The following is a 16,936-nucleotide window of genomic DNA, read 5'->3' as shown; positions in this document are numbered from 1 at the left end:
TTTTTTGGAGGAAGAACTTTACCGCTGCCTGATACAACCTCAAATTCTGACGATTGTAAAAGTTCTCTCAGTTGTACGATAGCCGGAGGATCTGTACTAACAACAATTTTACTTGCACCATAATTCATTATGGTACAGTGCCTGCATATAATCGTTGAGGAAAGAATAACTAATAGGTACAATCGAATTTCAATTACGCAGTCGACGCGCGTAAGATAAAAACCTAAACCTTCGTTTAAGTAGCGAGAGTAAAGAGTAGTAAAAAATAAGAGCGAAAGTCACATAGAAAATTAGGTGGTTTTATAAATTTTCGGCGCTATTGCGCCAAAAAAGCGTTTTATTAGTAACTAGTTACAAATTTTGTACTTCGTCAATAAGGCGCTTTTAGTTTAATTCAAAACAAAACTATGCGCGACAATGTCACGTTGTCGCCGGACCTATATGCACACGTGCAAACGTACGGATGCGAATAACAAACTTCGTGAGCTGTCGTATTCGGGAGTTCTGCATCTGCGTCGATACGCTACAAGACATGAGGAGTACCAGGGCCTGCACCGGACCGTATAGAAGGGGTCACCGCCGGACGTTGCCGGAATCCACCGAACCGAGCCGATGCAAAGAGTTTGGATGGAGGGGATCACGCACTCATTCAAACGGCTCACCGTGTGATCGAGCCTTCCCGCCCCACTAGCTGGTGCGCTACCATCGCTCACTCATACACAGGAATTGCGTACACGGAAAATAAATTGCAGTCGCAACAACAGCAAGTGGAATTAAGTTTTCCGCAGATTGGAGTAAAGCATATGACAACACCAAGTTGGGGTTAAATTAACAACCGTTAAATTTTTAAGTGAATGGTCCTCATCGTGATTGCATATTGTGACACGCAAGATATAATCCTCGTTTGAAAAATGTCAAAGCACCGTAGAATATTGTATCCCAGCCCAATCTACCTATAGGAAAACAATAGTTATATCAATTGAACTGGAAGTGATCGGACATTTCTGTTGTCGAAAATCGCACAATCATACACCTATATCTGAAAATAATTACATAAAAGGCGATTCCTGAAACAACGTATCTCACAAACCTAGCGATGCCTACACAGCTCGAGGAATCGGGATATCGCGTTTAGAAAAAAAATGACCGAAGTTCGACGAAAAAAATTTTAATAATATAGTTTTTTGGCAATATCAGCTACGTTTTTGGAGATAATCGACTACTGTTTGCGGCACATCGCAGCACAAGCCTAGCACATTCTGACACAACCCTTGCTTTTTCGAAAAAACAAAATGGCCATGCTGGTTGAAAAAATGATTTTTTGACGATTAGAGCCCGGTTTTTGATAATCGGGACCTGCGATTCGCGGCACGTTGCAGCGCAAACCAAGCACATTTTAGCACAAAACTTATTTTTTCTCTAATCTCAAATGGCCATGCTAAGTTCTCCGACATTATCATTGCGTGCCAATCTACGGGAGGGCTGAAGCGCAGGCACCCCATGCATACTACTTCTTGTAAGTGAATTCAGATATAGTAATTACGAATCAAAATGTTTGGTAACCAACCAGTAAGGATAAGACATTGGACACATGAACTGTACAAATTAAAGCTTGAATGTTGCTTTGCTCCACGTAAAATATTCAAGCATACTGTTTTCATACAGCATCGATTTTTTGTGTCGTATGATTGAATACATACTATCCCACAATGTAAGAACATGTACAATTTATATTTCGAGATCATTATTCCACGTTATTAATAAATCACAACTGTTGTATCTGTTTAGATCCGTAGCATTCATGGTTAATATCGTTGCTGTAACTTATGACCACTACGGTGAGAACGCGAAATAGCAATAATGCAGTTTCAATTGGTGCACCTATACGTACGTATGGCTATCTCAAATTTAAGAAAAATAATCAATACATTGAGAGGTGAAAACGATAGAGGAAACTTTCTCCACCTTCTTTTTAATCACATTTTATTCAACCGCCAAGTACAACAAGTAGGTACGGCTGAAATTTGTCAGTCTAAATATATAACTATTTTACACACTCATAAACTCTCAACGCTAAATTATTAATTAGTAATACATGTAGCATGCTCAGACCTACGTTGCAAGATCTCAAAGTATATTATTTTGGGGAATTTCCGCAAACTCGAAAAGTAAAAGGTATAGTACATTCAGTTTCATGTTGATTTTTCTGAAATAAGATGTGTTCGAAATATTACAGTTTGATTTTGGGCGTACGACGCGTTCTAATAAGTGAATAAAAAAAAGCGGTAAACAGCTGTCACTGATGTTAGATTATTTATGAGATGTTTACGAACCTCATCGATTTTCTGATCATGTTACTAGCGGAACATAAATTTGGACCAATTGTTACAAAATTTAAACAATATATAATTACAGATGTGAGAAAGTAATTAACGTAATGCAACGTCAGCGTTTGTGTTAACTGCACTGAGTTCTTTTTTACTGCTCTTTTTTTTCTGTAATTGAAATGCTTTTGAGAAGTGCAATAACAATTATCAGAAATACATTTACTACGGTAATTCACCTCCGTGAAGCTCGCTATGCCAATATAACATACCAAGTAACTATCAATTAGAGAATTAGTTGCTAATTATACGGTTTTTAATTGCGGGGAAATTTTTTCTACCACAGCCGTTTAAAATTAAAAAAAAATAAAAATAAAAATAAGAAAAAACAAACGTTATACCCAGGTTACAATTAAGCTAGCATCGCCACATACTAAAAATAATGTAAATAAAGCTGACATCGAAGAATTCCAACGCAAAAATTATTCGCTGTCGATTGACGTCGGTTTTATTCTCCTTAAACCAGGTCAACCCTTGATATTCCACCCCTCCAGCCAATCATTACGCAAAACTTTTTGTACGTACGTAAATTTGTTGATATATCAGCGCGTGAATTATTCGATAATTAGTCGCTATCAATAGACGTCCGTTCCACTTTCCCAGAACCACCCTCTCCCCGCACATTCCACCCCTGACGTGGAAAAACTGATCTGTTTACACGAAGAACCAAAATTCGGAATTTTATCGACACGGGAATTATTCGCTAATTAGTCGTTGCGAATAGACGTCGGTCCCGTTTCCCCAAAACCACTCCGTCCCCGGACATTATAATATTTAGTTTATACCAACAGTTAATTTTTCAATTAGTTGTCTAATGTTATGTTTACGTGTTATCAGTTAATCTATAGTTAATTGTCAAATATTAACCTTGCTGAATACATTGGTTTTTGAAACCTATATCACCGTATTCCACCATAGAGTTTTCAGTGTTATCAGCGATTTTCAAGTTGTACCCTACATATTAATGGTCTGCGGTATGAAATAAGTAGAGTATAATCCAAAACTGCGATTAAACTAACATGGGATTTATATACAGCATTGTTTGTGATTCACAAATACATGTAATAGTTTACCAGTAATTAATCTGACACGTGTCGTACAGTTGTAATATATTCGTTATTGCATTGAAACGGTTAGTTTTAGGATAAACAATAGATTGACTTAAATAATCACAATTGGTCAACATATGACAATGACAAGGAATGACATGTAATGTTGAATCGGTAGATACAGTTAGTGGTTGGATCTGCACTAAAGGTTGTTTCATAAAGATACAGGCTAGTGTGCACGGTTCAAAGTGATTGGTAAATGACTAATAATTGAAGCATACCTACAGTTTTTCAATAATCTGATAGCATATTTTGCAAGGTAACAACTGATATGACCAGATTTTACAAGATATTAGGTGTTTTAACTGATCTCATAGATCTTAAAAGATTTTTTTATCACACGTGTATGAAAAGTGGGGCTTTGCGTAGCAGTCCAGCGGGACGAAAGCAGCCAATTTCATCTCAGTGTTGTACAGATAGGCTCAAGCATGCGCAGTCCACAATTGCTTCACTTTCGCCCCTGATCAGTTGCGGCTCGCAAAACTACCACGCAAAGCCCCGCAACTTTTCATCCACTTGTTACAAAAACTATCGAGTGTAACTCAGGTCAAAAGTTGGCGATCGCACTCGTGTGATTGCCGTCCCTCTCTTCGCTCAGGCGCAAACTTCACACTGGTCGAAATCGCCAACTTTCGTTCCACGTCATATGATATACTATTGTAGCATCGTATTATTTCAGCGTTGTCAAATTGATCTTTCAACATTTCAACGTACTTATTTCAGAAAATTTCACTAGTTTGCAACCAATATCAGGAAATTTTACGTGATTTGAACGACTTCAAGAGATTTCATGTGAATCGATTGCACAAGTAGTAGATTTCATAGGTTTCAAATGGTTTCAAACAGTACCAAGATTTCAAACGATTTTACAAGTTTCCAAATGATTTAAAACATTCGAAAAAATTTTAAGTACGGAAGATAACGGTAGATTATAAATTATTTAACAAGATTTTATGGAGGGCATAGCCGGATAAGCATTCCAATAGTGCCCTAACTCGAAATGGATTTTGCGGGTGACCAACTGTTTTGTGATGGTAAATGACTGATTCATGCCAAATTTTAGCTTTCTAACTCCATTTTGCTCGAAGTTATCGCATAAACCGTGATTTTTCAGTTTTTTCGCGATAACTCATCTATATCTACTCAAACAATTTGGAATAAATCACAAATCCAATAGACATATGTACAGAGTACACGTATACTTCATTCCATCCAGATATGGACTTATTTCATTTTTACTTTTATTCATCGCTCATTGCTACCATCATGACTCTCGTTAACATATAGTGTGTGTGTGTGTATATATATATATATATATATATATATATCAGCCGTTTTTTTTGTCATATATATATTAGGCTGATTCAAAACTTCCGAGAAGGTGTGAAAAGACGCCTGTAAAAAGCAGAGCCCTTAATATTACTATTAAGAGGTCGCGCATCGGGAATTTCTATTTCCCGTTTAAATAACACAGGAATAAATTTTTTTAAATTTTGCAATTTCGTATTTTTGCAACGGCTCATTGAATTAGCGGACCAAAGCATATTTTTGTAGGAAATTTGACACTCTACAAAAAAAGTCCTTACAAAGTTTTCGATAGTCACACTCCTTCAAAAGTTATTCGAGGTCAAAGTTGAACTTACAAAAAAATTCAATGTTTTTTTTTTCGATGATACTATGAATCTTTTCCCATTATTTTGTTATAAATATATATTTAATAAATATATTTTACTCTAATTGGGCTTTTTCAATCATTAATTTTCCCATCGAGTCAATATAAAGTTACCTTACAAAAATGCGATGTTAAATAATAAACATGTTATCATGGAGAATCCATAACTGATGCACTTGACTATTTAGAAATGTAATTGTTCCGAAATCTATCCTCTTTATAACAAAATAATGAGAAAAGATTCATAGTATCATCGAAAAAAAAAACATTGAATTTTTTTATAAGTTCAACTTTGACCTCGAATAACTTTTGAAGGAGTGTGACTATCGAAACCTTTGTAAGGACTTTTTTTGTAGAGCGTCAAATTTCCTTCAAAAATATGCTTTGGTCCGCTAATTCAATGAGCCGTTGCAAAAATACGAAATTGCAAAATTTTAAAAAATTTATTCCAGTGTTATTTAAACGGGAAATAGAAATTCCCGATGCGCGACCTCTTAATAATAATATTAAGGGTTCTGCTTTTTACAGGCGTCTTTTCACACCTTCTCGGAAGTTTTTATGTGAGGATTTTGAAAAAAAAAAATTAGCCGTTTTTTTTGAATCAGCCTAATATATATATATGTGTCAGCGAAGAATAAAGGGGATATGTCATCAAGTGAATTCGAAACTTGAATTTTGAATGAATCCGCCGTATCGAGCGTCAAGCGTTATTCAGCATGCTTTGAATATAGAACAAACAAATGGTTTGTTTATAACAACGCTTGGATGAAATCGACAGTCACGGTCAAGCGGGCGAATTGACCGAACGTGTTGAGATCATCGCGTTTTTACAATGAGCAATCCTCGACATGCAAGTCCTTCATCCTCTCCGCCTTTCCGAGGCTTCACCCCGATATATGTATATATTTTTTGTATCTTGTCGCTTATTCGAATTTGTATTTTGAAACTGTATTTTTCTCTACTGTATTCAACCTTTGTCCCATAACATAGCTAGGGCACAATAAAATTCAATGAATCAATCGATGTCTTAGTTTCTCTCTTTGCCAGTGTTTATTCTGACAACGGACACAGCTACACATGTGTGTTGTTACGCGCAGAACAGTGTACCTAAACACCGCTAGACCTTCGCTCATACCATTTCGTTTCCTCTCTTCTAAATCGCTTGATTTTTTCTAGTCTTCAAATCTTCAAACCCAGAGTGTTACGTTTCGCTGAAATGGAATACCCGTAAAATCAAAGAAAGTCGAAGCGAAAGTATTGTTTTGGGACAGGGGTGTTTGTGTTATATAGAAGCTCCGAGCTGTTTTGCACATACCTAAAAACATCAAACTTACACGTAGATGTATATTGTATACCAGTTTACAGCGCTAGAGATATGCGGTGGCACAAATGAATGGGAATTGAGATTCACCTGGGACAAACAATTTTAAGTCTGGCCTTACTGCAGCTATCACTGCTTTCTTCCAAGTGGTAATTTGGCAGGAATGAGGAGAATCAAGTATAAGAGCCAACCTACTACCTACCTTATCTGCTATACAGATGTGCGCCGTTCTGTACGCATAACTACCAATTCTTACGTGTATTTCCCAAGACAGTCATTACTGGCAACTCTAGTGTGACACTGGTCGCACTTGCTCGGGTCTGTTGCTAGCAAAAGTAGGTATGATTATATTATGCGAGAAACGATGCAGATGGCGACAAATGAGACCAGCAGAGTCATACAACGAATGTAACAATAAACTTTAGGTAATGATGAATTTTGACTTGCCTAAACTCGAATCGACCCAACCTGAATTTACTCAAGGCAGAATTAAGAAGACAAGAACGGAGAGGAAGTTCTTCTGATTGTGAGTTCTAAGTATAGGAAGGCAGGCTTGTAGAGCCGAGTGTGTTGTAAGTCTACCGCCTAGAACTTGGAAGTGAATACCAACTATGCAGAGGCTGTTGCCGCCCTCTTCCCTCTTCTCTCTGCCTCGGCTCTTCTCTCCCCTCCATCTCGCTCTCCTCTTCTCACTCGGTCCTTCGCAGTCTTATCCGGTTGAGGAGAGAAGCGTTACAACATCACGGGCAAATGAACCCGGGTGTGTCTTAAGGTTCACCGTGTTTATGCTGCACCACGGTAGTAGCGAAAACCTCGCAGATTCGCGAGGGTTAACAACCGTTCTATTTAGATATCCAGCGGTTACTTGCTTCTGTACGTGTAGATATATTGTGTGCACCACGTACATACCTACGTACACTTAATTGCTGTATGAAAATTGGGTACATCATTGGATTTCGTATCGTTGTAGGGTAAATTTCTTCGTGGCACTTCATTGATGAGGAAAGACTTATTTGACGAGACTGTATGTAAGAAAAGTTACAACCTAAGAATTTGGAACATCGGTAGGGTTATCAGAAACTCTAAAATTTGAGATTCTCAGTCAAGGAACAGAAGGTCAATGGCGGATGGCAGCTAATATCTCCAGTGCTGCAAGGAAAGACCGTAGGTTGAGAAATTCGGATCCTTTGATTAACGACTATTCATCATTGCATGCAATCATGCAGCACCTGATTTTCAATGTCGTCCTTGGCGAGCCAAGTACAGGGAGATTTTTCACAGCTCTCGACATGCCGGAGCCTGCCTCGTTAGGTAGACCATGCTGCAGTTTCTATAAACAATTATAAACGAATGTGAGGCGCAGTATGACTCGAGGGAGTACCTGTGGTTTAACCGGTCGCTCCCTGCTCGCATATAATCCCGTTATCTGGAAAGTCGAAGGTCAGTCAAGCAGTGGATTAGCAAACTGCAACAGCGGATGGCGGGGTCGAAATATAACCCCCTCTCTCTGAGTTGTTATGAATTTTTGTCTCGATGCAGAGTTCCAGCTCACCAAGTTCTTACTATTTCTTTCCCAGATCTTTGTCACCGTTTCACGATCCAGGCGAGCATTGCACTTCAACGCCTCGAGATGCGACGTAACAATGATATTGCATACTTGGCAGCAATAGAAATACAATCATAATTGACCATACGTGCAGAGATTCCCATATGTGTGGTATGCCACCCGATGATGTGTACTTAATATTGCAAAGGTCGTCCAATCGCCAACTTGAAATCATTCGTATTGGAAATTGACTATACATTATTCGGCTTGGTATGTGCCCGCGTGTGTATGAGTATGTATATGGCTAGAGAGATAAATAAATAGGTATAATTTATTATGTCCATAGCGATATTGGACAAGTACATAAGATAGAAAATTAATTACAGGATATAGCAAGAAAAAAACAAACAGAAAGTGCAAGTAAGCAGACAGAAAATAACAACTTAAAATAGGTAAAATCAGAAAACGAAAATAAAGAAAAGAAATTAAAGTAGATTACAGTGGAGACTACAATAGTAAGTTAAGACAAGGGATGAGATAAAGTAAAATTGGAGTTAGAGATAACAGGTAGAGTTAAATTAAGTGAATATGAAAAGTGAGAAATGAAAAAATGAAGTGAGAATCTGGTTACCAGTGTTATGATTGTCTTATCACGGAGATCAATGAAAATTAGGTCAGTCTCGCAAAAATTCGGAAGCGAAAAGGTGCCTAAAATGTGGAATAGTAACGGAGTTCTCTTACCGACGAAGGAAGAAAATCCCAGAAATATATAGAGAGAGATTATATAAACGCAGTATGTACGCAATGTGTATGATCTGCGCCCGTATAGATATAACAGGATTAATTAACACCACGTGTACTTCGGTGTTCGGTTCGTCGCAAGTGGCGTTGCACTTACAAGAGGTAGGGGAGTGCCACGTCACGTATAGCCTTGCAATTCGGTGACCCGACATTGCCCATTCCCATCTCGGGGGGAATGTGCGCGGACGTAGTGTCCCCGAAGAACATTGTCCCGAGGACAGTGTTTATGTTGAGTAAGAACTCCTCTTCATCCCGTGAACCGGTTTTTACAATTACTCACGTAACTCCAGTTCGTCGTCAGCGAGTATGCCTAAGTCTGCATGTCATCTTGTAACTGCAGTTTGCGCCTTATACTTACAATCAGTCCTCTCTATGGTTGCCCGTGGAACATGCGCGGCTGACGTTTTCGAAATTCGTTGGTAAATTACGACCATTAGTAACGCGGCGTTTATATAACTTGCTTATTTATACCACGTGGTATTAACCCATCGTACTTAGTTCACGTTAGCTCCACTCCACACTTCCTCCCTCGCCTTCTATTATCTCGTTTCACGCCTGTAGCATCAAATGCTTCAAAAGCAAAAATAATCTCTTTCCTAATGTATCGACATTAACTCATTATCAATTAATTCCGCTATCAAGTTAGGCACGTGCGCATATGCGCCTATTACGTATGTATGCACACATAATACCCATATCTGCAACCCTACGATCAGCGCTTAGCTGAAGAGGCTGACATGTCGTGAGTGGCTATCATGGTCGTCCGTCCGTTCTCTCCCTAAGCGCATGACTATACTGATTAGAGTTGATCAGCAGAGATGTGAGAACGTTGACCCCTAGCTATCGATATCTCGGTCTTGACTGGATTGCAACAGTGGCCGTTCAATGCTGGCTATTGTCCCTCGAAATTTTATCCAGGCTTTATCAGCGGTGTCAGTGCCCGTGCGCGGCCGTCAATATGGATCATGCATAATATATTGTTTCTTGCAATTGATTCAACACCCGTACCTCGCACTCTCTAATGACTTCTCGCAGCAATTATTATTTAGCTCAATCAGTATTCCACGTCATTTCATACCCAGTTTCGGATTCAGAAATTCATATTAGAAACTATCAAACATAATTTTTTCTTTTTATTAAATTATTTCAAGTCATCCATCAATCTGGTCAGGCGTAGCTACCCTCTCGCCTATTTTCCCAAAATCGTCTACATTTATATTTATTTTAAAGTAGCCTCGAACAAACTGTGCCGTACAGCTCGTCCCAATTTTGCAAATTTGGTCAAATGACGAAGCGCCGCGGCGCCGTTGCGGCAAAATTGGTAAGGTTTGAACTGTAATTTAGTCTCGCTTCTGGTAATATGATCATTTGGCAATCGCGGTGCAATTTCCCAGTGTGTCCTCGTACGGCGTGACCGAGAGCAGACAGCCGACCATTTACGAAGTATACCTGTGCAACATATACCTGCGAAATACGTCCACGCGATAGTTGTCTGTTGATGTGTAGAGCCTTGTATCACAAAATTTGGACGAGCTGGCTCCCGACGTAAACAAAGCATTAATTTTTGCTTCGATTTCACAGCGGAGTGGTCGTCTCCTGCGGCGAATGCAGCAGCAGCGGGACCAGCGACATAACCGAGCCCGGATCACCCTGTAGTACGAGCAGCGACGAAGGTCTCGCCAGTATTCGATCGAGTGGCCCAAGCCCCCTGCACAAGCTGGCGCCCCCTACGTCAACCCCCTCGCGGGGCCCTCAATGGCCCTGGACGCCACCCCTCGCCGCCACCGCTTGTTCTACCTTGAAGAAGATTAAGGGCGAACCGGAAGCTGGGACCCTGCCCAAGGCCGGGGCTGCCGACCCGACTAACCGAGGAAAGGGTCAGCACCGCCATCACGAAGGGCCGAATGGCCGAATAAATTGCACACAGGGAAAGATCACCGAGTATTTCAAGACCCAGATCAAGCCGCAGCAAGTCAAGGTATTTGCAAAAAAAAAAAAAAAAAGAGAGAGAGAGAGCGAAAAGAGAGAAAAAAAAGTAGCGATCGATCTCCCGTGCGTATCATATTATTAATACGTATACTCATGCCAATTAAGTTTCGTAAATATTTCTTTGGATGACATTGTCGATTCGCAACATGCGTTATTGTATAATATAGGTGCGTACCGTATACGTATACCTAATATTCTGTATCATTGAAATAGGTGAAGAAGTCATTAGAAATGTCGACGCTGGTCGCCAAGAGTTCGCCAGAATTTCGCCGACCTCCGACAGTTCAGAGAAACAAAGGTGGACTGGCCAAGTATTTGGGGACAACGCCTCCGAACGGAAGGCCGAACGACTGGGAGGTTCGCACGCTGACGATGTCGCCGCCACCGTTGAAAAAGTTGCCCGTTATCGTGCCACGTGCTCATAATAAAATTGAAAAACTACCAAACCCCGTTCCTAGTCTACCTATTTCGACCAACATTCTAAACTCCCTTCCGACTGTAAAGCTCTCATCCATGCGTCTGCCGTCCAACATCAGTCCCGATCCAAAAATTATGTCCTCACCGCCTCCGACCCCGACCCCCACCCCCACCCCCACCCCCACTCCCACCCCAACTCTAAATTCGAACCCGAACCCGAACCCGACCTCCTCGCCGACGACGGAGGCCATAGATGACGTCGGTTTTCGAGACGACGCGTTCGCCAAGCCGACCGTAAACGAGAACAACAATTTGACGTCGACGATTATTGCAACCAGATCACAGAACGAACATCTCTCGCGGCCGCCCCCCACCGGTCCCCGTACCCCGCAGGACGACGAGGTAGCCCACGTTGACAACAAACCGAAGGAACCTCTGTCGCCTATACTTTCTGCACCGACCACCATCCGATTTCCAGCTCAAGCACCGGGAAAGAACAGACCCCAGACAACAGACAGCGGTATCTGCAATTGGGACCAATGCGACGCCAGATTTGAGTCGAGCAGTGGTCTACTTGAGCATTTGCAGGTCGATATAACCATGTAACGTTAACAATTTTCGACGATACTCGTTCGTTTGTCCTGGCAGTTCTATATATAATCTATAACAAACCTATCCTTCCAGGTTTCTCACATCAATACTCAAACTGGTGGTGACAATTTCATTTGTCACTGGCAGGGCTGTAAAGTACAAGGGAGAACTTCCTGCTCTCGTCGGTGGTTGGAGAGACATGTTCTTTCACATGGTGGAAATAAACCGTTCAGGTGCATCGTTGACGGATGTGGTAGCAGATTCAGTTCACAGGTATTTTGCGCTTTCAAATAACTAGTGTCGCCTGTACTATCAAGCTGAGGAAATGTACTTGGCACGATTCGTTTGAAAGATCCCTCCTCATCCTCCCTAGATGAAAACAAAGTCAAGTATTCCGTTGTCTGGAGTCTTTTTTTATAGAGAAAATTGACTATGGTAATATCTCTACTACCCCTATACCCATACAAATCTCACAATCAGACTTGAGCGATCAACATATGAATAACATGTCTCAAAGATTGTAGGTATGAGACGAAGCCTAATCGTTTGACATCGGTGTGATGTAGTGTTAATGCTGTTGCAACCTGTATACTTAGCGAGTAAAGATAATTTAAAAAATTTGATATTGTGACCGTTCGTTTTCTGATTTTTAAAAATATTTCTCTCTACCCGATCAAACCTCTTTTGCAAACAAGACTTGAAAGTGATTGATAATCCAATAGGCGGTCAAGTTTGAAGCTTGTAGATTCATGTAATTGCATTCAAAACTGCTTGTACGTGAATTTTTCATAGAACCGCCTACAACAGTTTACTTTCTGCTATGGTAAATGGCACCAAACTCGGAATAATTGACGTAATTTTCACTGTCCATTAATCAATTTATGTCCCGCAAAGTCAATCGACTCGTTCCATGGAAAATGTTTAAATCGTATCGTTTTCAAAGTCTTGGCACAGCATTGGGTAAAGTATTTTGAAATTGTAAATCATCTAGATGTATGTTACAGTCGTAACCTTCAAAGGGTCAACACTCATTTGAATTGTAATACAAGGGCTTTCCTGAACGCAAAAATAGTTAATCAGCCTAAACTCTAGTATATCATGCGTCGATAACTGGTTTTCATTTGTATGACGTTTGGTCGTACATAGAACCAGCTCTGTAAGCATTATTTCTCATCAAACTCATTCGAAGCGATTCATCGAAATTGGTCCATAATACATTTCATTTAGGTAATAAAGAAACATCCTGACCATATTCCAGCGATAGCTGAATCATCGTGCCAAATAACAATTATCTAACAGATCAACTTTGTACATACCTATGCACAAAGTGAAATCGCAGGCTATGTGAACCCTGACTGCTAACCAATGAGCATAGATAGTTACTGCCAGGGTATATTATCATTGGTAAACGTGAAACCTGTTGTGAACGAATGTACCTTGTAGTAACTGATGGAAAAAGAAACGGTGTGATTAGTTGAATTGTAAAACTGATCTCGTAGGTATAATAAAAAAGCGTGCCGTTTTATTACCTTCACTCTTTTGATGGCACTCTCTCTGAAAAATGCCCATTGCTCATTCGCTAATCGGTTTCTGATTGCCTTTTCACAGATTACATTAGAAAGACACGTCAATGGTCACTTCAATCAACCAGAAACTAGCAGCAGTAGCAGTAGAAAAAGTTGCGAGAATGGTGGAAAATTGGTCAGAAGAAACGGTAAACGTTTGAGATATAGACGACAACCTTGGTCTGGTAGGTAAAGCAAAAGTTATAAAAATGAAAGTAAATGCATGTTTCGTGTGATTGTGACTATTTAGATGATTTTAGAAAAGATCTGATGGCAGTATTTATCTGGGACAAAGATTATATGATTTTTCTTGCAAACTTTCATTCGAAACTCAAAGTTGAGAATTCAAACATGATCTGCATGCAAAGAAAGTAGATATAAATGGCATGTTCCATATTTAACTTGAATTCAACCTCGTTTGCCAATATAGGATTTGGCAAAGCTTGGTACAATATGAGTAACGCAATAATAATCGAAAGCTGTAGAGTTGATTCGTTCGGTTCCAATATGGATGCATATATTCTGAATTTCGATTCGTATCCGTACTTTAAGTATTGAGATCACCTCCAACGTGTGATTTGACATTCAATTATTCTCAATTTTTTTACCACAGCAAGGTTGTTCGACTTCATCGACACAGGTGTTATGGAAGGTTTGCATCATCGACTTCTGGAACTTGCACGAACTCGCACACAAGGCCATTTAGCAGAAACTCCCGGAAACTCGATGGTCTTAACAAGTCAGGTAAGTATCGAAAGCTTTCCTGCCATGGTACTATTTGATTGCTTCCGACAATGACTTGACCTTGAATGCTGAAAGGTTTGAAAAAAATGTTTTGAAGGAAAAAATAATACTGTGACGAAATGAAGCACCGCTTGATCATAAGCAGCTTCCTTGGATTAAAATTTTACTTGGAAAGTTCTATTTTTAAAAATTACATTGTTTCTATTTTATTCCAGGTTCTAGCTCGAAGAGTAGAGCAGGATGGCAAGACCAAGGTGTTATTGCGATGGTATCCACACGACATGTGAGTTGCATTTGTCAAAACAGCTTTCGACATCTGCCTTCTCCTTTAGCTTTAAGAACGCTTCGTTGAAAATCAAAGGTGCACAGTCTTTCTGCTATGTTAATTTTGTGTATACTTTATTTGCACAGAGTTCCAGACGAGTGGGTCCTTGAATCTGAAGTGCAAGACATGAAATGCATTAGAATATCCAACGCTGCAGCGACATCGCCGGATGAAGTAAACCTAGCGTTGTATCCGGCAATGAATAGTGGAACGCTCCCTCAGTCTCGAACGAAACAACGCCGGAAACCAGTTAAAAACTCGTGATACCAATAAATTTATTTGACGGTAAATAAATGAAGAAGAGTTATCTCCAAGATCGCGAGAAACATTGAAGCAGCAGTCCCGACAGGATGTCGTGGAAGGTGCTGGTGATCATAGTCGCGCGGTACAAACGGACAAAATACGCGCTCCGAGTTGAACAATGAGGTATAAGAGGTATTTTTAATTTATTTAGTGTAATTTACGATAAACTAGAATAATAATTATTTTACGTCTGATTTATGATTTCTTGTTGTTCTCGACGCGATCGATTCCAGAAAAGCCGAGTCGACCAAAAGTGCCTAGCCATGGATGTTTCCCTAAGTTATAAAATCTACTGATTAACGATTTTCATCTACTTAAGTATTGACTGTTAGTTAACATTTTCAGGAGATAATCACTCTGGTGGCCTTAAAAATCAATTAATATCTAAATCGGTCTTGGCATTTCTGGACTTGAGCTCAGAACGTTATTCTCGGTGGCGAGAAGAATGGTTATGACTTGGTTAGGAGATGTGACCTCTTGAACACGAATAGAAATAAACGCAACCTCCTGCTCGTAAGAGATTGAATTTAACTTCTTTAATGTCAGGCTTGCTATGCTCGAAAAGTGCACCAACTGTTGAGAATTAAATTCCGATACCGTTGATCGGAAGGGTAGTCGCACGAATAATATCTTCAAGCATATTGGGTGGTGCGACATAAAGTCTCCTTGATATCGCACGAGGACTTGCATTCGAAAACTTATTCTACAAGTTTAGTAAAGTTGACTAAAATCTATGTCTTTGGAGACAAGGAGGAGAAGGAGGAGAAGGAGGAGAAGGAGGAGAAGGAGGAGAAGGAGGAGAAGAAGGAGAAGGAGGAGGAGGAGGAGGAGGAGGAGGAGGAGAAGGAGGAGGAGAAGGAGGAGGAGGAGGAGGAGGAGGAGGAGGAGGAGGAGGAGGAGGAGGAGGAGGAGGAGGAGGAGGAGGAGGAGGAGGAGGAGGAGGAGGAGGAGGAGGAGGAGGAGGAGGAGGAGGAGGAGGAGGAGGAGGAGGAGGAGGAGGAGGAGGAGGAGGAGGAGGAGGAGGAGGAGGGGGGGGGGCTGGAGGAGGTGGAGGAGGTGGAGGAGGAGAAGGAGGGGAGGGGGGAGGAGGTGGAAGTATAGTTGGTAAATAGTATTGTATATTAGGACCGACAAAGATGGAAATGATTATGTAGATAAGCGGAAGAAAATACACAACAGCTACGAATCACTGCCAATATGTGTAATTAACGATCATAGATTTATTGATAATTACATTTATAATTATATATGTATTCTCTAGATCTCTAGATATCCAGTGATATCTGCAGGCAGGCAGGCACGCATTTTCAATGATACTTAAAATTAATTTTATCGCTTTGTGTGACATAAGTCTGTGTATGTTACGTCTTAATAATAATAATTGAAAATTACCTGCTCATACTCACACACATCTCTCTTTCTCTCTCTACGTGTGTGTTTAAGCCAGATTTCTTGCTGTTCGCAGAAAAAAAAAACAAGTTCCTTGTGTCCAAGTTTCAAATCAGATTTGCTATTCAACTGCAGATGTAGCTGCAATTCTTTCTAAAACCTATTTTTGTTGGGTTTCTTTTTCGCTTCATAACTATTCTTGTCCGGCATCAAATCGACACTGGGATAAAACATTTTTTTTCAAAAAAGTAAAGTAATGCGTGCCACTGCAGATTGAACTGATATGTACATAGTTAGAAGAATTATTTGTGTCCTTTGGCGTAATGCTTGGGCCTAGGATAGCATACCTTAATTATTAAGAATACTACAACCATAAATGGAAAAATCGACTGCCACCTATATCAAATAATTTCACTGCCAAAATCACTGCCAGCTGTCATGCCTTTTATTGACAGCCAGAGCTAAAATTATTATACATGTACGACGAGACTCGCACATAATTATTTGTTTGTGACTTTGTTTAATTAAGAAAACTCTTTGGCACGATTCACTTTGATAACCACGTTAAAGTAACGACACTACCGGAATAAATGTCAGTTACTGTCAAGAATTTCTTGACATTGGATTGAAAAGTCAACGTTCCATTTAATTTTCATAAGTTTAGACGTTTTTTTTTATACCTCCGCATATTTCGCTTTGATCGCACTACATTGTTTTCTAGTGCCATAAAATATTCGACTTTGTATTTATTGTATCAATCATTCTTACATTTATAAATAC

The 16,936-nt window shown here is 40.0% G+C and overlaps 1 protein-coding gene across 6 annotated transcripts in view; it reads left to right on the top strand.

The window, feature by feature from the left end:
• LOC107223907 overlaps positions 1-15,583 on the top strand; it is an 82,286-nt gene extending 66,703 nt beyond the window's left edge. Inside the window, exons 2-9 of one of the 6 annotated variants that reach the window (XR_006903669.1) lie at positions 10,415-10,811; positions 11,036-11,827; positions 11,924-12,103; positions 13,439-13,580; positions 14,009-14,139; positions 14,355-14,422; positions 14,551-14,890; positions 15,314-15,583. Coding sequence is in view for 2 of the 6 variants with exons in the window: in XM_046736222.1 (XP_046592178.1) it covers positions 10,415-10,811; positions 11,036-11,827; positions 11,924-12,103; positions 13,439-13,580; positions 14,009-14,139; positions 14,355-14,422; positions 14,551-14,728 (1,888 nt within the window). In the remaining 4 variants the exon portion in view is untranslated. Of the gene's footprint in view, positions 1-10,414; positions 10,812-11,035; positions 11,828-11,923; positions 12,104-13,438; positions 13,585-14,008; positions 14,140-14,354; positions 14,423-14,550; positions 15,287-15,313 lie in introns of those variants that run through there. The other 5 variants (XR_006903670.1, XR_006903671.1, XR_006903668.1 and 2 more) reach the window with 5 other exon arrangements.
• Positions 15,584-16,936: the final 1,353 nt, after the last annotated feature.

The sequence above is a fragment of the Neodiprion lecontei genome, chromosome 4, assembly GCF_021901455.1.
Source record: "Neodiprion lecontei isolate iyNeoLeco1 chromosome 4, iyNeoLeco1.1, whole genome shotgun sequence".
Taxonomy (NCBI): Eukaryota; Metazoa; Arthropoda; class Insecta; order Hymenoptera; family Diprionidae; genus Neodiprion; species Neodiprion lecontei.
The sequence above is the reverse complement of the archived record's forward strand: the minus strand, read 5'-3'. Positions and strand labels throughout refer to the sequence as shown.